At 56.6% G+C, this 25820-nt stretch overlaps 13 protein-coding genes across 13 annotated transcripts; 6 read left to right on the top strand and 7 right to left on the bottom strand.

Moving 5' to 3' along the window:
- The first annotated feature begins 46 nt into the window (after positions 1-46).
- On the top strand, positions 47-3237 carry N657DRAFT_589779 (ABC1-domain-containing protein). The gene is made up of 2 exons (XM_062789871.1): positions 47-1186; positions 1262-3237. Exons 1-2 carry the CDS (start codon positions 362-364, stop codon positions 2774-2776), a joined length of 2340 nt encoding a protein of 779 aa, XP_062651264.1. The 5' UTR covers positions 47-361; the 3' UTR covers positions 2777-3237.
- Positions 3037-3815, bottom strand: N657DRAFT_631298 (calcineurin regulatory subunit B; the record flags this gene model as incomplete). The annotated part of the gene is made up of 5 exons (XM_062791046.1): positions 3037-3047; positions 3106-3440; positions 3500-3573; positions 3637-3689; positions 3764-3815. The coding sequence occupies 5 exons, from the start codon at positions 3813-3815 to the stop codon at positions 3037-3039; spliced, it is 525 nt and encodes a 174-aa protein (XP_062651263.1).
- Positions 3816-4636: 821 nt separating this feature from the next.
- Positions 4637-6984, top strand: N657DRAFT_641493 (EPL1-like protein). The gene is made up of 2 exons (XM_062792159.1): positions 4637-4974; positions 5083-6984. Exons 1-2 carry the CDS (start codon positions 4828-4830, stop codon positions 6676-6678), a joined length of 1743 nt encoding a protein of 580 aa, XP_062651262.1. The 5' UTR covers positions 4637-4827; the 3' UTR covers positions 6679-6984.
- Positions 6985-8474: 1490 nt separating this feature from the next.
- Positions 8475-9557, top strand: N657DRAFT_565502 (peptidase M22, glycoprotease; the record flags this gene model as incomplete). Its single annotated transcript, XM_062788364.1, has 1 exon — positions 8475-9557. One exon carries the CDS (start codon positions 8475-8477, stop codon positions 9555-9557), a length of 1083 nt encoding a protein of 360 aa, XP_062651261.1.
- A 270-nt stretch (positions 9558-9827) lies between these two features.
- N657DRAFT_564878 (carbohydrate-binding module family 48 protein) lies at positions 9828-11367 on the bottom strand (the record flags this gene model as incomplete). The annotated part of the gene is made up of 3 exons (XM_062788319.1): positions 9828-9875; positions 9932-10505; positions 10580-11367. The coding sequence occupies 3 exons, from the start codon at positions 11365-11367 to the stop codon at positions 9828-9830; spliced, it is 1410 nt and encodes a 469-aa protein (XP_062651260.1).
- A 576-nt stretch (positions 11368-11943) lies between these two features.
- N657DRAFT_566289 (transcription initiation Spt4) lies at positions 11944-12446 on the top strand (the record flags this gene model as incomplete). Its single annotated transcript, XM_062788418.1, has 3 exons — positions 11944-12024; positions 12092-12345; positions 12416-12446. The coding sequence occupies 3 exons, from the start codon at positions 11944-11946 to the stop codon at positions 12444-12446; spliced, it is 366 nt and encodes a 121-aa protein (XP_062651259.1).
- Positions 12447-12499: 53 nt separating this feature from the next.
- On the bottom strand, positions 12500-13829 carry N657DRAFT_641489 (uncharacterized protein). Its single transcript, XM_062792158.1, has one exon. The coding sequence runs from the start codon at positions 13666-13668 to the stop codon at positions 12676-12678; it is 993 nt and encodes a 330-aa protein (XP_062651258.1). The 5' UTR covers positions 13669-13829; the 3' UTR covers positions 12500-12675.
- Positions 13830-14413: 584 nt separating this feature from the next.
- On the bottom strand, positions 14414-16312 carry N657DRAFT_564514 (aspartate kinase; the record flags this gene model as incomplete). Its single annotated transcript, XM_062788285.1, has 4 exons — positions 14414-14511; positions 14572-15496; positions 15559-15883; positions 16035-16312. The coding sequence occupies 4 exons, from the start codon at positions 16310-16312 to the stop codon at positions 14414-14416; spliced, it is 1626 nt and encodes a 541-aa protein (XP_062651257.1).
- Positions 16313-17179: 867 nt separating this feature from the next.
- On the top strand, positions 17180-18276 carry N657DRAFT_213840 (uncharacterized protein). The gene is made up of 3 exons (XM_062786260.1): positions 17180-17330; positions 17385-17573; positions 17793-18276. The coding sequence occupies exons 2-3, from the start codon at positions 17490-17492 to the stop codon at positions 18174-18176; spliced, it is 468 nt and encodes a 155-aa protein (XP_062651256.1). The 5' UTR covers positions 17180-17330; positions 17385-17489; the 3' UTR covers positions 18177-18276.
- Positions 17886-21020, bottom strand: N657DRAFT_641487 (uncharacterized protein). The gene has a single exon (XM_062792157.1). It carries the CDS (start codon positions 20792-20794, stop codon positions 18377-18379), a length of 2418 nt encoding a protein of 805 aa, XP_062651255.1. The 5' UTR covers positions 20795-21020; the 3' UTR covers positions 17886-18376.
- A 536-nt stretch (positions 21021-21556) lies between these two features.
- Positions 21557-22979, bottom strand: N657DRAFT_564443 (DUF618-domain-containing protein; the record flags this gene model as incomplete). Its single annotated transcript, XM_062788280.1, has 4 exons — positions 21557-22404; positions 22473-22673; positions 22728-22819; positions 22882-22979. 4 exons carry the CDS (start codon positions 22977-22979, stop codon positions 21557-21559), a joined length of 1239 nt encoding a protein of 412 aa, XP_062651254.1.
- Positions 22980-23586: 607 nt separating this feature from the next.
- Positions 23587-24851, top strand: N657DRAFT_641485 (uncharacterized protein). Its single transcript, XM_062792156.1, has 3 exons — positions 23587-23697; positions 23754-23974; positions 24034-24851. Exons 1-3 carry the CDS (start codon positions 23655-23657, stop codon positions 24481-24483), a joined length of 714 nt encoding a protein of 237 aa, XP_062651253.1. The 5' UTR covers positions 23587-23654; the 3' UTR covers positions 24484-24851.
- On the bottom strand, positions 24533-25524 carry N657DRAFT_641483 (uncharacterized protein). Its single transcript, XM_062792155.1, has 4 exons — positions 25456-25524; positions 25217-25301; positions 24996-25056; positions 24533-24929 (listed from the first exon to the last, which is right to left on the bottom strand). Exons 1-4 carry the CDS (start codon positions 25458-25460, stop codon positions 24871-24873), a joined length of 210 nt encoding a protein of 69 aa, XP_062651252.1. The 5' UTR covers positions 25461-25524; the 3' UTR covers positions 24533-24870.
- Between the last annotated feature and the right edge of the window lie 296 nt (positions 25525-25820).

Raw genomic sequence — 25820 nt, 5'->3', positions numbered from 1 at the left:
TACTCCTGTTGCTGACATGACCGACAACTGTGAATGCGACGTCCGAGCCAAGGGGACCTTGATGAAACCACACGGGAGATCAGCCCTACCCAGACCCGCCAGTTCGGGTCGCTCCCGGCGCTAGCAAGGGCGCCCTGCCGCGGTGGTCGTGCTTGACAGGGGCCCTAAATACACGCGAAAATTTGCGGCTCTCTCGGCTCCGGTCAGCGCATCCACCTGAAATCAACCCAGAACCACTCATACACCACTGTTTCGCCATGAGATGGAAACGCCACGGTGACGACAAGAACGATTCATATTTCTTTCACCCCTGCTGTTCGGTGATATAGGAGTCGGCGAGGGACTCAAAAAAAGAGTCGGGATGCGCCTCGCAGACCTGCTCGTTGACCTCGCCGCCCTCGCGAGTGCCTCGCGCTCCGTGGCCAGCAGGCATATTGCGCTGAGGGTGAGACAAATTGAGAGGTATAGCAAGGGGTCGAGTGTGGTGGGGAGGGTCTTGAGAGGTCAGCGACAGCAGCATCCACAGCCGCAGGAAACACGACCGCCGGGGGAGGATAGCGGGACGGTGGTAAAGGAGGAGCAGTCACACCAACGGGAAACGGAGGGAGGCGTGGAGCGGGAGGGCGAACCGCGGCGGCTTCGGGAACATGAAGCGTCGGTTAAGGCCTCGGTTGGGGAGACGGATGTCCGTGTTCGAGAGTCCGAGGTTGAGCTCAGGGCGCGCAACGGACAGTTTGGTGCGGTACAAAAGCCTCAAGAGACGGGCGAGAAGAAACCCGGCTTCGTGCCGGCTCCGTGGGCGGATGGTGGCATTGCGGTTTTGAAGCAGGGATTCACCCCTCCGAAGCAACCGCCACAGATTCGGAGGGAGCCGATGATAGGGGTGCCTGGCGTCGACCTCAGCCTCTTTCGGACAAGAGCGGGCTCGAGGATTCTGGAGGCACTGAATGAGGTTGAGGAGAAGGAAGAGTCATCGCAGTCGTTCGTTGCTCCGATTAGCGGGAAGGGCGAGGCGATTGCCGAGCAAGCAGCGAAGCAAGCAGAAGTATCACAAGGCACCGAGACGAAATCTGAAACGACAGCGACACCTGAAACGTTGAACTCGAAATCTGCGCTCTCCTCAGCAACAGAGGAAGTCGCAGAGAGGGGTTTGGAAGTGGAGACGACCACGGGGAGAAATGAACAGGTTTCTGCGCCAGAATCCGAACCTGAGGCTGCAGCTGCTTCACTCAAGCAAGCCACCAAGGAGAAGGCCATCGAGCCTCAAGATGCTGGCGCCCTTGCAGAAACGAATACCGAAACACCTGCTAACCCAGCTCCGAATACCGCCGAAAAGAAAGCAACCATCTCACAAGAAGACGCAAGCATAATCGCCGATATAACGAACACGACACCCATAGCGTCTGCCGCACCTGGATATCAGCTCCGCGAGTCCGCTGTACCCTCCTCAAGGCTCGGCCGACTCTGGAATTATGGTGGTCTAGCAGCGGGCATGTTTGCTGGCGCAATAGGCGAGGGCCTCAGCCGCGCAGTCGGGGGTGGTGGATCGGGCTCGGTGATGCTCAGCGCGGCCAACATGGAACGGCTCGTGGCCAAGCTCTCTCGGATGCGAGGCGCCGCACTCAAGCTCGGCCAGATGATGAGCTTCCAGGACGCCAAGATGCTCCCGGTCCCCATCCAGGAGGTCCTCCAGCGAGTGCAGGACCGCGCCGACTACATGCCAGGCTGGCAGCGAGACCGCGTCTTGGCCGCCAACCTCGGCGAGAACTGGCGTGAGCTCTTCGACGACTTCGAGGACAAGCCCATTGCGGCCGCATCCATCGGCCAAGTCCACCGCGCAACCCTCAAGTCGAGCGGCGCCCGCGTCGCTGTCAAGATTCAGTTCCCCGGCGTGGCCGACTCCATCAACTCGGACCTGGACAACCTCGCCATCCTCCTCGCCGCCACCAAGCTTCTCCCCAAAGGCCTCTACCTCAACAAAACCATCGACAACGCCCGCACCGAGCTGGCCTGGGAATGCGACTACACCCGCGAGGCCGAGTGCGCCGAACGCTACCGCCAGCTCCTGACCACCTCCTCCGACCCCTCAGGAGCTGAACACGACACCGTCTTCTCGGTCCCGCGCATCTACCCCGAAGCGTGCGGCAAGCACGTCCTCACCATGGAATTTATGCACGGCACGGCCGTCACGCGCATCGCCTCCTTCACGCAGGCCCAGCGCGACTGGATCGGTACGCAGATCCTGCGCCTCTGCCTGCGCGAGATTACCGAGTTCCGCTTCATGCAGACGGACCCCAACTGGACAAACTTTTTGTACAACGCCGCGACAGGCAAGCTCGAGCTGCTCGACTTTGGCGCCTCGCGCGAGTACCCGGACGACTTCATCACGCGCTACGTGGCGCTGCTCGAGGCCGCCTCGCAATCCGACAGGGAGGGCGTCCGCCGGCTGAGCGAGGAGCTAGGCTACCTGACGGGCCACGAGAGCAGGGCCATGCTGGACGCCCACATCACCAGCGTGCTGACGCTAGCGGAGCCCTTCCTGCGCAGCGCGCCTAAGGTCTATGATTTTAGGGATCAGACTATTACTGAGCGGGTGAAGGCGCAGATTCCCGTCATGATCCACGAGCGGCTGGCTCCGCCTCCGGAGGAGACGTATAGTCTCCATCGGAAGCTCAGTGGCGCGTTCTTGCTATGTGCGAGGCTGGGGAGTAGAGTAAAGTGTAGGGAGTTGTTCGAAGAGGCGTTGGCTAAGACGGGCTATGTGAAGAGTCCTTAACGGGGCGTGGTCTATTGTATTCTAGTGTATCCCCTCCACAGACTTGTATAATAAGCTCGACCGGTCTTTCGACCGAGGCCGTGTACTCAACAAGGGAGCAAGCAGCAAGTACTACTCAGTGGACACCAAGCCCCAATGTATATCTCATTAGACTGTATCCAGACGAGCCTTTTGGGGAAAGTATCTGCCTGGGTATTCTTGAATCAGGAAAAACGAGCAAGTCTTCATCAAGTCGCAATCGTGTTGAAAACCGCCAACCGTCAAATCTGGTCTAAAATCACCCAGTCAGCAAGCCACCAGTTTACCAACCGGATTTGAGAGCAACTCACCTAGCGTCATCAAACTCATGCTATCCGTATTTTCAACCATCTTTTGGAACTCCTCAAAGCTGATCTTGCCGTCGTTGTCCAGGTCTGCCTCCATGATGGTTTTGTCGACAATCTGCTGCAGCTGCTGATCTTTGAGGTTGTTACCCACCATCATCTTCAGCACGATAAACAGCTCCCCGTTGCTGATGTAACCATCCCGGTCGATATCGTACACCTTGAAGGCGAACCGCAGTTTCTGCTCCTTGTTGCCCTTGCTGCTGAAGGCGCTCAGCCCGGAGACGAACTCTTGAAAATCGACGTCGCCGCCGCCGTCTTCGTCGAAAATAGCGATCATCCTGCATGCACCCGTTAGTACACGAGTGCTGAACAGGTTGATGTCGGCAAGGATACGGACCTTGTAGCGAGCGGGTTGGACGATATTTGCGGCAAGCTCAGAAACTCTTCGCGCTCGATCGTGCCGGAGTTGTCCTGCAAAACATCGTCAGCTTTGGAACCCCCCGCACACATTCCCGGCAAGGCAGCAAAACGCACTTTGTCCAACTTCATGAACCGCTTCCGTAGCCTGTCCACCTCTTCCCTGTCGACTATCCCGCCAAACCAAAACGCCGGTCAGTCCACACCCTATAGATATTGGAGCAGCAAATGAGAGAGCCCGTACAATTCGACCCCTGGACAATATTGTCCAGCACAGCACTGGTCGTGTTGCCCATCTTGGCAGCTTTGGCAAACGAGGCGCTTTGGTATCTCGAGCCCCTTGAAATACGTCGACCGGTTCGCCGGGTTCGATATGTATCCGTCCAAAAAGCAACCCGGCGTCGCAAACGAAGGCAACGGATCAGCTGGTGTCGGGTTGGATATCTCAAGCGATTCGAATTCTGTTTCGTGGCTGGCAGAGACTTGCTCTGCTGGGCTACTCGGTCAGGGTGGGCTTCCTGTTCCGTCGTCGGGGAATGCTGCGGCCCTGCGAATACTAGTTTGTTGGTCGTGGGACTAGAAAATGACCCGCTGCGAGCGATGAGTCCAGGGGGTCTCGAGTTGGTGGTGATATTGATAAGGCTGGATTTCCACCAACAGAAAAGAGTGGGGATTCCAGATGGCGGGGTAATCAAGGCCCAGGCTCCCAGGCGCCACACTGCTTTGCACTAGCCACACACTTTCAGGCTGGAACCAGCTGTGTCGCTGCCAAGGCAGCCATGACGGAGGAGAAGGCACGTGCGCGGCCCCCAGGAACCCTGCACCGCAGTCCACCAGATGGAAATTGGCAGCCACGATGGAGATGCAGATGCGGAAGGTTGCGTCACAGAGAAATGCAGATAGCATTTGGGACATTTCTGAGGACTCTTGCTGACATTGTAAACAAATTGCAGAGCTATCTTGCCGGTTTCGGCGGGTTGCCAGCAGGGAAAAGAAATGCCAATGACCTGTTACGCCTCTAGCAAATTACTGGGCCAAGGCATGTTAGTTGCGAGCAAGGGTGTGTGGGGCGCCCCCTTTCAGAACCGGAACACGCCGCCAAAATCGAGCAGTTTCTGCCAGTGCGTCCGCACCTCCAACGTCAGTCCATCGTGTGAACAAAATTTGGTCATCAAAATATCAACAACAACGCCGGTTTTGCATCAAAAAAGTCGACAGTCCGGTTTCGCATGGCACCTTGAATGAGGGAAACAATTTTCTCCCGGGGTTTCCCGAGGCTTTCTGCCCAACTTACCTCCCCTAGCAGCCATGGCGACCCGCAAGGTCCGATACAAGAAACTGAGCGTGAAAACGCCCTTATCCGTGCTCAGAGAGGATCAGATCGATCCCACAGAGTATGAACAACTCACAAACGAAGCCCAAATCGCGACCGGAGTCGAACAGGCCGAGGAAAATGTGAGTCAATACCGCCATATGACCGCGTCGGTCACGTGCCGGCGCACGTGCCACATCTTTCATACAAATGCATCGAGGTGAGGTTTGATACTGACCATGACTCTCCAGGAATACCATCTTCAGGCTGTCCTGAAGAGCGCGGGAGTCGCGATAGATCAGGAAATCCCCGTGCCGCCACCCCAGGAGAGCGCACTCAACTATGACCAGCTCTATGCCCGTCCGTTCGCCAAGACATCATCATACATCCGCTTCTCACAAACCGTGGAAGAATCCATAGGATGCATGTATGATATGACCGAGGAGGATGATGCCTTCCTCAAGTCGTACAATCAGAAGCGAGCGGCGTCGGCTCAGCTTCCCGAGGATGACTTTGAGAGGATCATGGAGGTGTTTGAAGACACCTCCTATATCAAAGCCCCCTTCGCCTCGATAGACCAGACCATAGTTTCGTACGATGACATGCTCCAGGGCCTGCAGGAACTGGAGAAGTCCAAGATCATGCCTCAAGCCAAGGAGGTCTATGAGTACTGGAAATCGCGGCGGCAAGCACTGAACAACCAGCCACTCCACCCGACGCTCAAGTTCGAGAAGCATCAAGAGAGTGATGAGGCTGATCCGTACGTCTGCTTTCGGCGCCGTGAAGTCCGCCAGACCCGCAAGACACGAGCTAGGGACGTGCAGAGCGCCGACAAGCTCAAACGCTTGCGAAAAGAGCTTGAGGAAGGCCGGCAGCTGGTCCTCGCCGCCCACAATCGCGAGCTTCTGAAGGCCGAGATTCTCAAGGCGGATCGTGCCATCTTCGAGGTGAGAACACAACTCAAGGAGCACAAGGTCCGTCTGGGCATCAAGACCGACGACGAAGACCTCATCAACCAGAAGGTCAGTCCACCATTGCCCGTCTGCCGCATCTCTTTTGGCACTGACACTTCACAGCCGCAAAAGAGGAAGGCCGCCGAGATTTCGCTTGTGCAGCGGGCGCCACCGCCAACGCAAATTCGCATCGCCGTCCGGTCCGATGGACGGCCGCCTGCCGAGGCGGACCTCGCGCTCCTTTGTGATCGTTTGGCCGAGAAGGAGAATGAGCTGCGGGCCGACATAGAGAAGAAAGTGCAGAGCCACAATGAGTGGAATCGGAACCACTTGGACCTCACAAGAGGTCCCCTGTCGCCGGTTCATGGGCCCCGGCGGGACCATAGCTTCAGGCCGGCCAAGACGCAGTATTTGATGACGCCACCAGCTAGTGCATCGTCGGCGTCTTTGGATGAGCCAACACCAATGGACCTTGACAAGCCGCAGGATCCGCAGCCTCTCCTCACGTTTCGCGGCGTGGCGCGGGATGAAGAGTCAAGGAAGAATCCACCGGCATATCGGCGTCGGATCGGCCGGCTCAACCGATTGTGGATTGACCGTCGAGGGATGGCCAGCCCCCCACGCGACGTCAGCGCTGAGGTGCTGGATCGTTGGAAGTATGACCAGTCGTCTGATGACGAGGAGGAGCCACCCGTGTACGAGGTCGATCCCTTTGACACGAGTGCTCTGAGGTTCCGCGCGTCCATTCCTCTGCCGCCATGGATGGGGAGTCGAGTAGCGGTGGCGAATGCTCGGGCGCCGCTCCCACCTCCTCAACCACCACAGCAACCGCAACAGCCCCAACAATCAGTGCTGCAGCCACAACCGCTACCACAAGCTCAAACAACAGCTTGACGGCCGTTGGATACGGTTAGATGCCGTGTGTCTGTTCCCCGCCTTCCGTACACAAGCGGCTGAGCGATTGGCGAGAACAGCGCAACTCTTGCTCTGTATACCCACTCAACACTTCGATGATTGCATTTCAGCGATGGGCCTGGTAGAAGAAGAATTTGGCCTGGCGAGGCGTTCTGGTGTCCGGGTTTCGTGTAGATGATATTATCAGGCAGACCAAGCCATGTATATGTGTAATGTGCAAATGACGACATGGCGTGCTGTGGACATCGCTCATAGGCCCCTGAGAATCCTAGCCAAACAGCGTTTCGTGGCGTGTCTCGCATTCCAAATTCGCTGTGCCGTAGTGGCCCTTGTCGGCTGCAAGGTCACTATGGATGAAAGGACATGTCAAAGACTTCGAGGTTGCGGTAATGGCCTGAAGCGGCGAGCAGGATGCCGAGTAAAGCGTTGCGGTGATTTTGCGTTGACATAGACGGCCCGGGTGTATGGTGCATCTGCTCGCTCAACTGAAAAGCGGGAATGCCGACCCACCTCTCAGCTGTCCCGAGACCAACGTCCGAATACAGGGAGAAGAGGAGGCGCCGATAGTAGCTCGCCGAGCCCGTCCTGTGGCGCCGTCATGAGGGCGCTGAGAAGTGACGGAGGCTATCAGAACCGCCTGAGCTCTGCGAGACCAAGGCGCTTGGTTGCTCCATGTTGGTGAGATGGCTGTGCAAAGTTTTGGTCTCCTGACGCGAGTCCAGTCGGCAGCATTTACCACGGGAGCAGGACCTTCACCAAAGGCTTCCGGCGCAACACTCCCCAACAGGCCCCAAGTCCTGAGTCCAGGAATGAGTGTTCGGGTCAGCGCTATGCCCCTTTGTCATCCTCGCGTGCTCCGTACGCATTGCCGCTGGAGGTACCGAGGTTGACCGGGCAAACCCTCGGAGTCCCGAAGTCTTCTAGGAAAGCGAAAGGCGATGACGTAGACTGGTAACTGGCGAGGCCAGTTCTTACCCTGGTCGAGACTCTGTTCCCTGAGATATCACAGCCTGTCAGTCAGCAATTTGCAAGCACCGGAACAAAATCCTCCGCTGTCAAGGGCGGCGATGGTAGACGATATACCGACACTCTCAGGCTGGGAGATAGGACATACCTCTAGAGTACCAAGAAGAGAGCAGGTAAGCCCTCCCGTTACGCTTCGTCTCTGCAATCCCTCGACTCAAATCCGGGCAACGTGGGAGGAGGAGCCGGCGATTGTGTCAGCGGCATAAGCCAGCTGAACCTCGAGGACATGGTTCGAGGTATTGAGTTCTCTAATGGCAGTATAAGAGAGTTAGAGAACGGCAGGGCGTGAGGATGCTTGTATCCTTGATCCCCTGTTGGTGAGAAGGATTGGATGCTGAGAGGAAGGTCAAGAATTATATAGCAGCCCCAGGTATTTCTCGGTGCAGTGGGGTGAAGTGCCGGCAGCAAGTCACCGGCTCCATCAACCTGTGGGGCCCTACGTTCTTGTGGGCCGAACGTCAATCACTTGACGCACAGGCCACATCAGGTAGCTGGACCCCTCGTGCCCCGCTGACGAATTATCAAGCTACAATGTAAGGTACCTTATCCGAGTACGGATTACTTATGACAAACACGCTTGTGTCCTGGAACGCCAACAACCGAAGTTCTATAAAAGAGTATCAATAGACACACCGGACAAAGTTCATAACAACTTGACTGTGACAAACTCTCGGACGAACGTCGACACCTCCCGAAATCACACCCCCTTCTCTGCACGAAAATCCCGGTTTCTACATTCCCACCCCACCATGGACATCGCCAAAAAGAAGCGCCGCATCGCCCTCGGCTGCGAAGGCTCAGCCAACAAGCTGGGCATCGGCGTCATCCTGCACGAAGGCGACCTCTTGTCCCCGTCGACGTGCACCTCGCGCGTGCTCTCCAACGTCCGGCACACCTTCGTCTCACCGCCGGGCACCGGCTTCTTGCCCAAGGACACGGCGCACCACCACCGCGCCTTCTTCGTGCGCGTGGCCAAGCAAGCGCTCGTCGACGCGGGCGTCTCGGTCGCCGACATCGACTGCATCTGCTACACCCGGGGCCCTGGCATGGGGGCGCCGCTGACGTCGGTGGCCGTGGCGGCGCGCACGCTGGCGCTGCTGTGGGGCAAGGAGCTGGTCGGCGTGAACCACTGCGTCGGGCACATCGAGATGGGGCGGGCGATCACGGGGGCCGAGCACCCGGTGGTGCTGTACGTTTCTGGGGGCAACACGCAGGTGATTGCGTACGCGGAGCAGCGGTACCGCATCTTTGGCGAGACGCTCGACATTGCTGTAGGTAACTGTCTTGACCGGTTCGCGCGGGCACTGGCCATCAGCAATGATCCGGCGCCGGGGTATAATATTGAGCAGCTGGCAAAGCAAGGAGGGAGGGTGCTGCTGGACCTGCCGTATGCGGTTAAGGGAATGGACTGCTCGTTTAGCGGCATCCTAACGAGAGCAGAGGAGCTGGCCGCGCAGATGAAGGTTGGTGGGAAGACTCCTGAAGGGGAGCCGTTTACGGCCGCGGACCTGTGCTTCAGTCTGCAGGAGACGGTGTTTGCAATGCTGGTGGAGATCACGGAGCGGGCAATGGCACATGTGGGCAGCAACCAGGTGCTGATTGTTGGCGGGGTGGGGTGCAATGAGCGGCTGCAGGAGATGATGGGTGCTATGGCGGCAGACCGCGGCGGAAGCGTCTATGCGACGGATGAGCGGTTCTGCATAGACAATGGCATTATGATTGCCCATGCAGGCTTGTTGGCCTACGAAACGGGATTCAGGACCCCGATTGAGGGAAGCTCATGTACACAACGGTTTAGGACCGATGAGGTGTTTGTCAAATGGAGGAGGTAATGCACCTCTGATTGACAGATCATGACTTCACTCCGTGGCTATACTCCGTACGCGACGGATACTGCTGCCACTGGCACCTGGCGCTCCCTCATCAGCTCCGGAACCCCAGGAAAGCCGAATGCAGCACTGCTCAATACTCGTCAAAACCCAGAGACTCATACGCCTGCCGAATTACCTAACAAAACATCCATCTGGAGCCGCGGACATTGCCAATACTCCTCAACTTGTTGACGCCACGCTCCAAACGAGCGCTGAGCGACGTTAAGCAGCTCAAATGCCCTCTGCCGTCGTTGGTTTGTACATAATGGTGGTCACATACTACAAACGAGTCAGCCTGGTAACGAGATATCGAAAGTCAGTCTACGCTAACTTACCTTGCTCTTGTATCTCGTTGTCGCCGAGACTGCTAATACATTGTTCTTGATACTGCTAGTAGCGAGATGGTTAAGAACAGTGTGGTTCGGCTGCGACAGAACGCTGTTGTCATCCTTCCTCAGGCTGGCCGCATTCAAGATGGGTTTGCTCAGGAACCCAGGTAGAGCAGGCGGGTTCTGCAGTTTCTCGGTTGCCAGGACAGCGTTATGGTATATGGGAGAATCCTCCGGTTGGTCCAGGTCGAGGAGATACCTCGGAATCTTCTGCGCGAACTGGCTGGCTGGTGGAACCTCCCTAAAACTGGGAACGTGCAGGCTTTCCTCTTCGGCTGGCGCCGCGTCCGCCTGCGGTTGCTGTTGGGCATGCTTGCCTTCTGAGGTTCCGTCCGCGTCGGCCGATGCAGGTTGGAGATCGTCGGGGTTGACCTCAATATAGTTGACCAAGTTATTGCCAAAATCGACCGTTGTGGGATAATCAGGGGTCGTCTGCATTTGGCCGTCGACTAGGAAGCGGATATGGTGTGTCCCTGGGAGGATGTTGATCGTAGTCGCAAAGACGCCGGGCTGGCCCTCGCTGGATTTGACACGTCAGGGTCAGCAGTCATGGCAAGGAAAAGTAACTTCTGCGTCCCTTTCGGCAATACTCACACTGGATGTAGCCGTGTTTTGCGATTCCAGTTGAAGATAGTGCCCGTCACGTAGACCTTGTCGCCGCCGTGGCGCCATTCCAACCTGGTCGGCACTGTTGGCCTGGTCTTGTCTACCAGCAATTCCTCGGTGTCCTCCTCCTCCAGCACTGAATTGTCGCTCAGGTTTGAAGTCGGGTGGGCCAAGCCGGCTGCATCCAGACCCTCGACATCGTCGATAGGTGCGCCGGCATCCGCAGGGGCGATGATGGGCGAGCCCGGCGTGTGCACCTCCTCCTCGATGGGAAGCGGCAGACGCGGAGGGCGGGTCAGGTATGAGACATCTTGCAGGCTGCTGTGCGGCATGGCGGCGGATTCGCAGCCGTCGTCGGAACGCGGGGATCGCGGGGATGAGGACGGAATGTGCGAGTTGGGCACAGCTACGGGCTTGGCAGGTGCATGGCAGGGGTCTTGCTTGCCCTGCTTGACCTCGACGTGCTTCGCGGAGCTCGTGGAGCTAGCGGCGGTGGTGGACGAGGAAGCGGTCGAGTAGCCCGAAGCGGCGCCGAGGTGTCGAGGCTGCAGCGGCTTCGGCCGGCTGGCAGCGCTGCTGCTGCTGCTACTCGACGGCGGTTGGACAGCGGTGCCCTGCGCCTGAGTGAGCGAGGGTTCTGGCGGGGCTGCAACCCGCTGAATCTGCAACGGGATGGAGTGCTTGTTGTCGCGCCTCACCGACTGATCATGCTGCGATTGTGTTTGTGAGGAGGAGGACTGGCTCGCGGGTTTGGACGTGGAGGGGCTGTTGCCCATTCTTCATTTACTCGGTTGGCTGCCGAGTTTCTTATACGTTAACAAAGCGGGATAGAAGCAAAGGCACTGAAGATGATGGTGACGCAGTTCCACGTCGCTCAGTTCATTTTGTTGGGGTTGTTCGGACGGTGGTGGAATCAAATTTTGGACGCTCTGACGGACCAGCAATTGGGTTATCTGTATGCAGCCTGTCTTCAGTCCGGCGCACGGCTTGGAAGGAGAAGGAAGGGATGGAAAGAATGTATGCGGCCCGAGTTTCGATGAACAGAGGTGAGTGCAGTGCCAGGATCAACTGATAAGTGAGAGTGCTTGCCCCACTTCGGCTTGTGTAACTTACTGAATGTTAAGCTCCGTACTGTATGGATACATTGACCATGCATGTACCCTTGCAGATAAGGAAGCGGCAAACGTTCGTTCAACCTCATAAAGACCGCCCTGGTCTCAAGTGAAAGGCAACCCTGCAATCCTCACATGCAACAGATCAGCTTCAACACTCAGTAACACTCTGTTGTTCGTCACTTTCGGGCAACTTTCCCGTCACATTCGCTATTTCATCGCCCGACAAACAAAGCTAAGATGTCAGAAAACTACGTCGCGCCAGCCCAGCAGCGCTACCTGCGCGCCTGCATGGTCTGCTCGATCGTCATGACCTACGCCGTAAGTAAGCCATTGATGGCCCTTCCATTCTCCAACTTCACCCAATCACACTGACGCCGTTCACCAGCGCTTCCGCGACGAAGGCTGCCCCAACTGCGAGGAGTTCCTCCACCTGCAAGGGTCGCCCGACCAGATCGACAGCTGCACGTCGCAGGTCTTTGAAGGGCTCATCACGCTGGCCGACCCGTCCAAGTCATGGGTGGCAAAGTGGCAGCGGCTGGACGGGTACGTGCGGGGCGTCTACGCGACAAAGGTATCGGGCCAGCTGCCGGACGACGTACGGACCTCGATCGAGGAGGAGTACAGGATTACATACATCCCGTAAGTTCGCCCTGCCAAGGTGTGTGTTTCTTGGCCGAAGCAAAGAGGTTTAACTGACAAAATCCCGAAGACGTGATGGCAGCGCGACCGAGGCGGATTAGTGGTCACTGGGTAATTATGGTGAAGGAAGGATTCAGCATCAGGCGACGGAGTTAGGCGTTGGCTACCAAGGAGTGAATTTTCCTTTTCTGCCCTATCTGCCATGGTCTATCAATGTTATCATTGCATCGTGTTCCCAAACTCCTGGTATCATGCTCCCGAAATGACACATGTCCGAACGCCAAATATGCTATACAAGATGTTCCACGTCCCCTGGGCCAGACACACATGCTAGAATCGCGGCTTCTTGTTGGGAGGCCCGCCGCCCGCCTCGCGCGCTCTTTTCCGCTCCAATTCCTCCTTCATGATCCGTTCGGCTTCGCTCATCTTCTTGGGTTGAGCAGCCATGATCTTCTTCGGAGCGCCAGCAAAGGCGTTCTTGAACACGTTCTTTGGTTGCGGTTTGGCTCCGAACTTCAGTGACACGGGCTTCGCTGCTGCCATCGTCTCAGCCAATTTGGTGTCCTCCTCCTTCTTGGCCTCCCCATTGCTTATACAGTCCACCGCTTCCGAAACCTCGCCTTCCCCCCTCGCACCTGTCCCCGATTTTGGCGTGGTACTGTTCGCTACTGATTTTGCCCCAAAACTGAGCTTGATTTTCTCACCCTCTTCCCGTTTCAAGACCTTTGCCTCTTCTTCCGCTTCTCCACTCAACGCGACCCCCCTCGCCTCGGCATCCCTCTGAGCCCGCTTAATCTGCTCCTTCAGAATCATCAGCTCCCTCTCCTCGTCCCCCTTATCCTGCATCTCCTTCCTCCTCACTGCCTCCCGCCGCTTCATGGCCTCGGGCGAGTCGTCGATCCACGCGATGAAGATGCCGTCCTCCTTCTCCTCGGCCCTCACGATCCCCTCCCGCGCAATGTGCTTGACAAAGTCGGTCAGCGAATGCCACCGTGTGGCGTTGAGGTGGACGTGGTCCCGGCGCGCGATGACCTCCTGGTAGAACTTGTTGGCGTGTATGCTCTTCTCGCCGTGCGCCGTCTTGAGGAGCGAGATGAATTCGTGCAGGAACTGCTTGCTGTACTCCTCCTGGACGCTCTTGAAGTTCTGGCCGGCCTCGAGCGCACGCCGCATGTGGCTTTCGGACTGGCAGTGCATCTTGAAGGCGTTCTCGTCGCGGCATGCCTTCTCGCAAATCTGGCAGTACCAGCGCAGGCGCGTCAGGCCCTTTTGCTTCATCTTGTTGGAGAGGTACTTGGTCGAACCGGGTTCGGCCTTGCCCATGGTGGCGGCGGGTGGACTCGCTACGCGAGGTCGAGCGGAAAATGGGTGGGATTGGGGGCTGAGCCCGTTATGAGAATCCGGACTGCGACGCGACAGAGGTTAAGATCGTTGTTTCGGAGGTTTAGAATGAAATACTCGTCTTTGCGTTGGGTGTAGGGAAGTTGGAGGCGAGTGGAATTGCAATTGCAATGCCAGGAACGATAAGATTAATCTTCAAAACCCTAACCCTTGCTTCGAGTTCAACAGTCGATATCACCCGGTTTTTTTCTACGAGCCAGCCTTTGATTTGTTTATTAGTCAGTTTGGCAACTGGCTTTGCCCATCCCTATTAAAAGAACCCAAGAATCAAATATGAGAGTAAAGAGAGCTTGAGTATATAGGAGAGAAGGCAAAAAGGAAAATACAGAAGTAGCAATAAATTACCGAGGATGGGCTTGTAGGTACTCTTTTTCAAGACGGTCGAAACAAAGTTGCCAGCCTATCTATTCAGAGACGCCTACTCCAGTCGATGGAAACTACTATGTACAGCGAAGACCGAAAAGTAGAAAATCTTCCATCCACATGCATCAGAGATGTGTCGTGACCACAGTATCTCCCCTCGCCTGCTTGTAGAACAAAATGTCTAGGTGACGTGAACCCCCGGGCTCAGACTCTATGCACCCTCAGTATAACTCAACCATCGTGATATTTGGCCAGCCTTGCAGCTTGGGCTGGGAAGGCTGGCTCGACTACATGCACTCGACCCCTATTCGAGGAAGGTAAAGAGGCTCGTATGCAGGATGTTCATAGCCCTCTCGGCATCACGAGCATCAATGACGCACGAGATGTTGATCTCACTGGCACCTAAGCATTGCGTTAGCAAATCGGCATTTACATAGACCCGTGGAAACCACGAAAACGTACCCTGAGAGATCATCTCCAGATTGATGCGGTGCTCCCCCAGCGTCGAAAACATGCGGCCGGCAATGCCGACCATGTTCTTCATCTCGGCACCCACCAGACTGAGGATGCTCATGTCGTGCAGCACGCTGACCTCACCGCACTCGGCGCGGAGCATCTCGACCGCCTGGTCAAAGTTGCCGAATTCGGAGGTGGCCGTGTGGACCGCGATCGAGACGTGCACCTCACTGGTGGAGATGAGATCGACCGAGATGCGCTGCTGGTTGAGGATGGAGAAGACGCGAGCCAGGAACATGTGGGCTATCGACCGCTTGTTGGAGTGGATGTTAATGATGGAGATTTTGTCCTTGACGGTGACGGCCGTAGGGCGCTTGGGCTTCTTCCGCAACGACGGATCTGAGGGCTGCCTGGGCCTTTGAATGCGCTGGTCTGCCGCCAGAAGAGGGTCCGGCTTCACAATGGTGCCTTCGCCACGGGCGTTATTGACGTTCTTGATCCGGATCGGGATAGGGGGTACTGCCTTGATGACCTGATCCATGGTCAGATGGTGGATGACTTCGGAGCCGTAGAAAGTCAGTTCCGAGGCCTCGGCGGGGGTGATAAACGGGATGAGTCGCGCTGTCGGCACTTTTGTAGGGTCGGCCGTGAAAATGCCATCCACCTCCTTCCATATCTGGAGCTCTTCGGCCTTGAGGCCTACCGCCACCAGAGATGCGCACAAATCTGTGTAGCCGCGCCCAATGTCGCCGTCCAACAGACCACCGGGAACGTTGCCAAAGAAGCCCGTCACCACGGGGACCCTATCCTCACAACCCATGATTTTCTTGGTAATGATACTGGCAGCAAGCTTGTAGAAGGCAGAGTCGAGCCGGCCGGAGCTGTCATTATGTATGATGTCGGCCAAGTCAATGTACTCAGCATCCACCCCCTTTTTTCCACAACTGAGTCAGCGCTGGCGACCCTATCGACAAGAGTCTTTAGGCAACTTACCCTGTCTTTAAGGAGGCATGTCATGAAGCGGCAACTCAACTTCTCACCGAAACTGACAACTCTGTCCTTGGCACGAGAATTGATTTCCAGATTGAAGCGCTTAGCTGCCTCTAGATAATCAATCAAGTGCTGGCACTCCATCTCCGTGTCGGCCTTGAGGAGGGCGCTGACTTGGGGATCACGGATAAAGGCGTCTGCGGCGGCAACATGATCTGCGCAGATCTCCTGAACAATGTGCCTAGCCTCGCCCAACAGATCCTCCTGCGCGTCATGGTCACTGGTGGCGGCAGCTATTGAGCGTAGCTTTTTGTATACCTCCAGCAGCCTGCAAGAGAGCGCACGTTGTCAGCCATCCCGCAAAGCATTGACTAATAGGAGAGGTGTGTATCACACCCGGACCGCTGCATGTGTGGGGGAGTGCATGAGGGCAAGGGCATGATCCAGAACCAGATCAAACAGCACAACACCAAACTCACCTGCTCGTGGTCCCTGTTGCCTTCTTTCCGGTACTCCGGGCTGAGCACACGACGACCAGCCGGTTATCTTCGACATATGCTCTTTCCCGTTTTGTCAGCCCAGAGCCCCCGAATAATGGGAAAACGAAGCCATACCTGACGATATCCTCAGCGATCTTGTCGGGAAACTTGCCCACGCTTGTTCCTCCAAACTTCTGCACAATCCAGCCGCGGGAGTCAGGGTTCTTCAACAGGGCCCGGGCCATGTCGGGATTCTTTACCGCCAACGGTGGGCTCATTGACTTAGAGTGAGGGTGATGAGGTGTCTGGTGACCTGCCACAATCGTGCAGCAAAGAATTGAAGTGTCGAGACGGGATGATATGACCCAATGGCTCTCACAAAACGAGATGGTGCCTGTTGTTTCTGGTGTTGTTGATGTCGAAGTCAGGGGAACCGTGGAGGGCAACTCCAGAGGGTGTAGTGGGGGAGGGGCTGCTTTTCAAGACCCGCCGCAACCGCAATCACCCAAAGAACCAAAGAATCACCCAAAGAGGACTCGGTCGAGGAAACAGGTGATGTTCCTCTTAGGGAAAGGGAGCCAAGCGGTGGCCCTGCGGCGTAGGCTGGAAAGAGCGTATTCTCAAGTGAGTGTGTGGGCAGTGTGAAAGCCACTGAGATGATGAAACCCCAAAAATGGGGGGTTGTTGCGTGGGAGAGAAAGGACAGGTACCGGCAATTCCACAATCCACAGACAAGCCTTCGAAAGAACGATTCGAAGGTGACGATACAACAGGCACAAAGGCAAAAAGGAAGTCTAGCAATGCCACCGAGTTCGCCAGCCTCCTTAAGGTACGAGTCACCCAATGCCCAAACGCCTAATTCGGAGGCAAGGTTTTCCACATTGCTCATCGACCGCACCCAGCTAGGTTACATGTGGGGCCTGCCTGCATGGTGGGGTTGACTGCCATGAGGACGCCACGGTGGAGACGGACCTCATGAACGGAGTAGGGATGCGACTTCCAGGTATTTCAGGGCCAGCTCACTGGAACGCAGTGGGATTTGGATAATGACAGCAATATCATATAAATCTGTTGATAGTCTTGACATATTCTTGTACTAGAAGCGGCAAGGCGCGAAGGGAAAGCATGCAGCCTCTTCTGACCTTCGCAATGACTCAAGGGCGCGAGCTTCCTGGCCCGTGCAACCCCGGCATTGAACTCTGAGGTTGATCTCGAAACGGGCAAGGGCAGGGGTCGAGAGCAGCAGCCGAAACCGCGCTTCGAGTTCAACTTGCCCGATGGCCTGGTCACACCGATATGGATCTTCAGGTCAGCAGCAGCCTAGCATTTAAGCCTGAGCTTGGGACATACCTGAACATTTTGTGAAGATCAAGTCATTTCAATTAGTCTCTTTTCATTTCTCTTTCTTCTCTCCCAGTTGTTGGCAGATCATCCCTCACTCAAACCCTGTCAGCCATGGCGCACTCACCGAACCCCCCTGGCAACATCCCAACGCCTCGCAGACGAATGCGGGATGTCATCGCGTGCCTCATATGCCTGGTACGTGCTACGTGCGGGAGGGCCATCGCCAAGCCATGTGTTCAGCCCGGCCCGAGTGGTTGAGTGGAAGGCTGCCGCCCGCTATTCCAAACAGATCACCGAGGTCGCGTGAGCAGTTCCCTTCTGCACCTTGACATAGTTCTGTGACCCCCGCGTTTCCCCCAGACTGTCCCTTACCTAAGGTGTCTAATTCTGACCCAAAACATTGGTCTACCGTAGGTTGCAGGTGCGTGGGCTCGGAAGTACTCGGCGACTCCAGGAGGTACTTTGAATTCGAGCACACCACGGCAACCACCGTCATGGTCAGGGTTGATGATTCTTCGAACGGCCATTTTCTTTCCTAAGTATACAACGCTGCGGGTTTCGTCGACTTATCCGCCCTCAAGTCTCTCCCTTCGTATACCCGATAGTAGCTGTGAAAAATCCCTGGACCGTGTGGCCAGGTATCTGGCGGTATGTATACTAAGCCACCCTTTCTTCCTTTCGCCAAGTTCGAGTGGAGATGCCAGAAATCTTCGAATAAATGACTTGTACAAGAAGTTCGACAAAATACCAACCAACTCCCCCTTTCCATACGCCAGTGATGCAGCTCTATCGGCATGAATGAGCCCCAAAAACATGCGAGCCCTCATCTCGGACCAAAGCCCGAGCACCTCGTTGGCCCAGATACCAAGTAGTATGTTGTAGTCCCGGTGTATCCCGTTCGAGATCGCTCATTCCACGAGCACGTCCCAAGAGGAGATACCCTCACTCCCTTGCCGACCAAGGGGAACTAATTCCGGGTCGGCTGCTCTGGTTGTTTGCTAGTTCCTCTTATTCTTCTCCTCCTTATCCACCTCCAAGTCATCCTCCTCTTCCTCCTGTACCAACTCCTCCTCAATCTCTTCCGTCTCCGTGATCTTCGGGCCCGCGCTCGGAAGCTTGCGCTCCACCGCCACATCCCCGCCATTCATCTGCCACTCCATGAGCTTGCTGAACGCGCTGTTCTTATCCGCGCTCAGCGCCGCGTAGCTGCCGACCTCGGCGACGGTGCCCTCGCTCGAGAGCACGATAATTTGGTCGGACCGCTTGATGGTCGAGAGGCGGTGGGCGATGGAGATGGTGGTGCTGCGGCCCTTGAGCAGCTCGGCCAGCGCCGAGTTGACGAGCGTTTCGGACTCCGCGTCGAGCGCCGACGTCGCCTCGTCCAGGAGCAAGATGTCCGGGTCCTTGAGCAGCGCCCGCGCGATGGCGATGCGCTGCTTCTGCCCGCCCGACAGTTGCGCGCCCCGAGCGCCGACTTGCGTCTCGAGCCCGTCGGGGAAGTCGCTGATGAAGCCGCAGTTGGCCTTTTTGGCCGCCGCGATGATCTCGGCCCGCGTCGCCGTGGGTTTGCCGTAGGCTATGTTCTCGGCGATGGTCCCAGAGAAGAGGACGGGCTCCTGCGCAACCATGCCGATGCGCCGGCGGAGGGATTTGACGTTCATCTTGGAGATGTCGATGCCGTTGATGGTGATGCTCCCGCTGGTCGGATTGTAGAAGCGGAGCAGCAGAGATGCCACGGTCGACTTGCCGCCCCCTGACGGACCGACTATGCAGACGTTGCTACCAGTCGGGATTTCAAAGTCGAGGCCGTTGAAGATGTTAACGGCCGGTCTCGTGGGGTAGGCAAACGTAACGTTGGAGAATTTGATGGGGCCGTGTGCTGACGTGACTTTCATGCCCACGGTCTGGTGAATAGTTGGTTGGCGGTCCTGAAGTTCGAAGAGACGGCTGGCGGCTCCGACGCCCTTCATGAGCTCCGAGTAGAACCCGCTCAGCCCAAAGAGACTGGATCCTGCAAACACCGTGTACATCATGAAGGACGTCAGGTCTCCGAGGGACATGACTCCCGACCGTACCAGATTTCCTCCCACAATCAACATGGCCAGGATCGTCATGTTACCTGCCCAGCTGGTCGAGGCGAAGAAGGTACCCGAGATCAACGATTCCTTCTTGCCCAGGGCAAAAATCTTCTTGACCTGCTTGCTGTAGCGGCCGATCTCCTGAACCTCGCCGGCGAAAGCCTGGCTCGTCTTGACGTTCCCGAGTCGCTCTTCGGCAATCTTGACCATGGTGCCCAAATTCTTCTGTATCTGGCGGCTCAGCTGGCGAATGCTGCGCCCGTACAAGACTGCGCCGATGGCAATGGGAGGGACCATGACGAAGATTACGGACGTCAGCTTGGGGCTCATCCAGGCCATCATGACGAACCCAGCGGCGCCGCTGACGAGCGACCGGAGACCGTCCGACATGTTCTGGGTGATGCTCTTGCCGACAATAACGGTGTCAGAGCTCAGTCGCGAGATCAGGTCGCCGACCCGATTCGCGTCGAAGAACTCGGCGTCTTGCACGTACGTGCGGCGGTACAGCTGGGTCCGCAGCCGCGCCACCACGCGCTCGCCCACGATGCGCAGCAAAATTATCCTCCCAAAGTTGGCACAGGCACCGAGGGTGAGTACCGCGGCGAGGCCGTAAAAGAACTGGCGCAGCGTCAGACCGAAGATCTGGACCTCGTCGATGGGGCCCTTGGTGGAGAGGTCCATGATCCTGCCGACCGAGAAAGGAATCGACATGGTGACGGCGGAGGAGATGAGCAGGAGCACAAACGCCGCACCCAGCCACCTGACCTCGGGCCGCGCGATTTTGACGAGCCGCCACACTTCGGCCAAGCCTGGCTTGCCAGCCGCGCCAACGCCTTCCTTAGAGAGCCGCGCGCTCATGTTGACGTGGGCAGCTTTTGCCGCTTTCTCGCTCCGCTGGAATCCGTGGGCCTTCAGATGCTGATCCGCCGCCTCATCCTTCGCCTCCAGCGCGCCTGTCTCCTCTTCGTTGCCGCCTGCCACCTCCTTCGACTCCTTCTTCTGCTCGAGCACCGGCCGCGTCATCGAGAGGTGTCGGAGCGCGGTGGCTGGGGAACCCCATTGGGGCTGTCCTAGCCACTGCCGGGAACTGAGGGAGATGCGGGGGGCGTGATCGATCGGTGTTGTGGACGCAGGCGTCCAAAGTGTCGTGGGGGCCTTCCAGCCCCGGGGCCTGGAGGAGAATGGGCGAATTGCCGACGGGAAGAACGGGGAGGCAGCCGTCGCCGCTGCCGAGGCGGTGCAAGCGAGGCCAGGGCCAGCGACGATACCAACGCCGAGGGTGCGCTGGGGCAGCAGTGCGGCGCGACGGAGGGCCGCAGCTGCTGCTCCCGGAACCATGGTGATTTTGCACACTTTTTGTCGCGCTGTCGCAAGATCGGACGATTTTGTTCCTTGCTATTTCGGGACGTCTGATAGTCGCAAGGCTGTCATGTCGCACTTGCGAAGGTCAATGGCGGTTGTTGAAAGACACATGCCCACGCTGTTTAACATATGTCATCGGAAAGCACAGAAACAAGCGGAGCAAGCGTATGAGAGAAAAACCGCCGGACCGATCTTGGAGTTTGGTCGGAGGCCCGGTCAAAGCGGATCCCAGGCTCAGCAATTTCTGGGCGAATTGGAATTTCGTCATGCCGCAATCGCCGAGCTGCACCCCTGCTGTGGCCGATCCAGCGGCTTTCCACAGCAGCTTTCCAGGTTGGCTTGTGATGCGGCTGCTCCTCAGCACCTCCGGCTTGGCAGACTGCAGACCGAACCCCTGATGCACCAGTCTCCCAAAACATTATCAGAAAGGGACTTCCAGGAGGTGCCCCGTTCGAAAGGCTGGAATTCACAAGCACTAGAACCCCAATCAACTACCCTCAATCCAAAGACCTGTCAACGCACTTGGTTATGAAGGTTGCTGGACAAAGCCATTTTCGCCTGGGTCCCGCCTCAACGACACGTGAATGCACATCCATCAGCGCTGAAAAGAACTGACATGAACCAAAGACATTCGAAACAGAACAGAAAACGGATGGGCCCAAACCCAGGCGCCAAAACAGCCCTAAATGCAAAACTTCTCATCGTCTCAACATTTCTGGGAGCTCAAAATCGAAGCCGCTACCCCTGACTGTCCTTCCTCAGCATCTCCTTGACGTCGGCATCAATTCCATCATCGCCACCCAGGTCAGGAAACTCGTCCGAGGTCTCAATCTTGCGCTTCTTGTTCCCGTTCAGCGGCACGGCCTGATATTGCGAAGCAAGGTTTGAGAGCATCTCCAGATCCGGGGCGGCAGTGGGAAATGCAGGCTGGGCATTCGCAGCTGCCGGTGCGCCGTGAAATGGGACAGATTGCACTTGGCCGTTCTGAGCCTGCAGGCCACTCGATGAATGGTCGTAAGAGTCCTGGATGTGGTCCTGGACATGAGGCGGCGTGAGAGCTTCGATTTGTGGGCGGTCAGGCTCAGGAACAGGGCTCATGGAGACACGACCAGGAAGCGGCTGCTCCTCGCCTGCCGCAGAGAGACCACCAATGATGGCCATCTCGACTGCCTGCCTCTTCTGCTCGATCTCGGTTCGACGGCCGCTCAATTCCATCATTCGCTTCTCGTCGACATCAAGGGCTTCGCGATTGGTCGCAAGGATCTTCTCCAATCCCTTGATCAGATCCTTGCGTGCTCGGATGCACTGCGTGACAGCCCCTTCGGCATTCGCCAAGGTTTTGAGGAGCCCACTGAGCCGTGCTGCCTGAACAGGGAGGGCCGCACTGGTTGTCGCCGGATCAGCGAGCTTCTCGTAGTCGACATTGGCTGCGTTGAGCGAGTTCTTCAACGGTTGGAGCGCCTTAGAAACGGCCTGCTGTGGCGCAACCAAGGGAATGAGTTCCGGAGGGATCGGTGGTCCCGAGGCGCTGAACGCGTGACCGCCAAACCCGCCGACATTCGCTGCAGGACGGGTCTTGTCGATTTCTGCCAAATGGACTTAGTTGAGCGTGTCCAGAAACTGTGAAAGAAATGTGAGTGCCAAATATGCTCACCTGCCAACCTCGCATCTAGATCCTGAAGTACTTCCTTCCCAAAGATGCTCCTCTCCTTCCATACATCGACGACCCTTCGCAACTTTGCTTGGACATCGACTGGAGCACCTTTGTATGCCACCGCCGTGGCATCCGCAATGAAGGGCGAAAATGCATTCAAGAAATCTTCCTTGTGCCGGGCCTTGGACTGTTGCGTGACTTCTGTTGAACGGTCAGCGGTTTGGCGCATATGTGCTTCCACAAACAGTTACTCACCATTGGCAAGGTAGATCATGTTCAGCCGCTTAGAGCTGGGGAGATCCTTCAATTTGGTCAGCCACAGGTGGACTGTCTGGGATGCATGCCGCCTGCACATCGTGGTGGTTAGCTACAGACAAACAAATGAACACTTAATGATAGAGCTTCTTACCGGTGGAACATAATCCATTGCGCAGTGGTGGCAATACTCTCATGGCTTTCGTTCAGCGCCGACAGCTTCGAGAGCACTGCATCATCCGTATAGGCCATGGCGGATAGGATAAGGTGGGCGCCCAGTAACCACAGTGCAGCTGGAAGTGTCCGGGACAACAGAACCGTATACTGATGGTAAATGGGCGACCGGTAGGAAGAGAATGGCTGGCTGGGATGCGGTGTTTGGCGTGTGCTTTATGCAGCGATCTCCAAACGAAGCTCACTCAAAGTTACGATCTCGGAATGGTTTTTTTGTTTGTTGACAGAGCACAGCTGACCCAGCCCCGGTCGACTTCTCTGGCAAACTTTATGTTCGCAGCAAGATCGGCCAACGTGAACAAAATCAATCCAGTACCTCAGAAAGTCTTTTCGCTTTTAGAATGCCAACTTGGTGTAAACTACTGAGCAGTGCGCAGGACAGCGTGATGTGTGTGGGAAGCGGGAGGTGGAAGAGCTGTAGTGTACGGAGGTGGGAAGCTGGGTTGGAGCTCTCCACCTGCATCCGAGACAACGTTTTAGTCCTAGCCGAAGCTGATAGATGAATGCGACATCGCGAACACCCCGGTATTGCAATATCTTATCCTCCGGAGCCAGCGCAACACAGCAACCTCGCGCAAGCACCTCAGGGCACCTTTCAAAATCTTGAGACCACCGCATCAACACACCTGATCAGCCACTTTTTCGCAAAAGGATTTCAAGTCTCGAGCCATAGTTGATTTTCCGGTTGTCAACATGGCTGACCGATTCCCCTCGTTGGAGGAGTTCGACTCGGGTGGTAAGTTGAGCGGTGCCTCTACCAAATCATGGCATTGTTTCTGACCCGGTGTATAGCCCACACCGATGTTCGGGACACATCGGACGTACCGTCGGCGAGCAACTTCTTGGAGCGGGAGAAGGCGATTCTTGGGGACGACGCCAACCAGTTTGCGACAGTCGAGGATGCTGGCTTCGACGATGGGACCGATGATCTGCTAGGAGGCGGCGGTGTCAGTTCCCCGGGCGGCAACGTTGCATTTGAGAGCCAGTTTCCCGACATTACCAGCCAAAATGAGGTATGGTCATCTGCGCTACTAGCAGCTCACGACTGCATCTAACCTTGCCCAAACTGCAGGCCGTCGCGCCCGGCGGAACCATCACAGGACCCTCGATCTCATACAACTCCGGATACCAAGCCTACACCGAGGAGGAGGAGGAGCCCGAGGTGATCAAGGCGTGTCGCGAAAGGCGGGACGCCCAGCTTGCGAAGCGGGCAGAGCAATTCGCCCAGCAGCGGGCAGAGACGATCCGGGAAGCCCAGCAAAACATCGACGACTTCTACGAGAACTACAACAACAAAAAGGAGAAGATGATTGCTCAGACCCGCAAGGAGGCCGAGGAGTTCCTCGCCAAGCGAGAGGACACCACATCGGGCGGCACGAGTTGGGAGCGCATCTCGAAGCTGGTCGACGTTAGCGGAAAGGGCGCGAAGGGCGGTGCGGCTGGCTCAGGCAAGGAGCGCTTCCGCGAGCTGCTGATGAGCCTACGTAAGGACGAGAAGGCGCCTGGGGCTGAGGGGTATTAGAGGTACCGGACATGCAATTATGGGATAGAGGAACAAGTCTGCAGCCTTTCGGAACCGGCACCATCGAGGCCCGGCATCGTCTAGGCCCTCAACGGTGGCAATGATAATCAGTGAAACCGCACGTGATGTACTTTTAGAAAGAGAACGTCGATCTGCAGTGACAGGGACTTCGGAGTGGCAGTGGAGGCGTCGGAGAAAACGAGGGACCACGGTTTATGCATCTCTGACTTCCTTCATTCGTCCATAGAAAACATTCGAGACAAACCCTGTGTTGTTCTTCCTCTTGTAATCAGCCCCAGGGAACCCCGTTTCCCGCTCTAGTCCGTTCCGTGCAATACACATACAAGACCCGCCCTCTATAACCCCTCCTAATCGCAGCGACGCACCTTAGTCGCTGAACCAGGTGTTCTTGCCGAAGATCCTGCGGCCCATGGCGTACATGGTAGCTGAATACATCACACCTGCAGTCAGCAAATCCATTATTACCATGAAAGGGCTTGTCGATGCCATACCAGCGGTGGTGCCCCACAGGAGGATGTTGTAAGGAGTCAGCAGCATACGGCTGCGAGGGTTCTGTGTTTCAGCGCATGGCCATTCTGTCAGCCAGCTGTCCTGTTGCCCTCCAGGTACTCCCTCTCCCTCTGCGTTTGCCCGCCCCTCGCATCCACTGCTCCATCCATCCACCCCAATCCCGGCCTCCCCCCGTTCGCCGACCGGCATGGAAGGTACTCACGATCCTCCAGATGCGCGTGTGCGCATTGTAGGCATGCTGGTAAGCCCGCTGATACTCGGGGACCTTGTTCTTCGCGTCGACGAGACTATGTTGGCGAGAGTAAATGCCCGTCAGCGATTTGTTCTGAATCGTACGACTGCGCGGTAATTCATTCCCCCAGCTTCCGGTGACATTGCGAATTTGCAGTTGCCCGTTGTCTCTACGGCTGGCAACGCTGGCCGTCGGGATTGGCTGCTTACCCCATTTTGAGAGAGTGGAGTTGGTGTGTGGTCCGAGATGGTGCTGGTGATGGGCAAAGACCGAGCTGGGTGGTGATGTGTGTTGCTTGCTGGTGAGCTCGGAAGTTGGCGCTGCATGACGAGTGGGCCGAAACTGGATGGTCAATGCTCAGGGTTGGCGAACGTTGGATGAGCCAGGGTTTTGTGTGCGACTGATGAGCCAACAACAGAAGAACAGAAGGGTGTTTTAAAGCATTTACCTCAAGGAATAATGAAGACGTAATGGTTTGAGGTGCATTTGATGCTGTACACATGAACATTGCACCGTGTTCTCAATGCCCACCCTAGCATCCGCCCACCACATCACAAAGAAATTGCTGATGTCC

This window comes from Parathielavia appendiculata (assembly GCF_033297405.1).
Source record: "Parathielavia appendiculata strain CBS 731.68 unplaced genomic scaffold N657scaffold_2, whole genome shotgun sequence".
Classification (NCBI taxonomy): domain Eukaryota; kingdom Fungi; phylum Ascomycota; class Sordariomycetes; order Sordariales; family Chaetomiaceae; genus Parathielavia; species Parathielavia appendiculata.
Note: the sequence above shows the minus strand (reverse complement) of the source record. Positions and strands in the feature narration are given on the sequence as shown.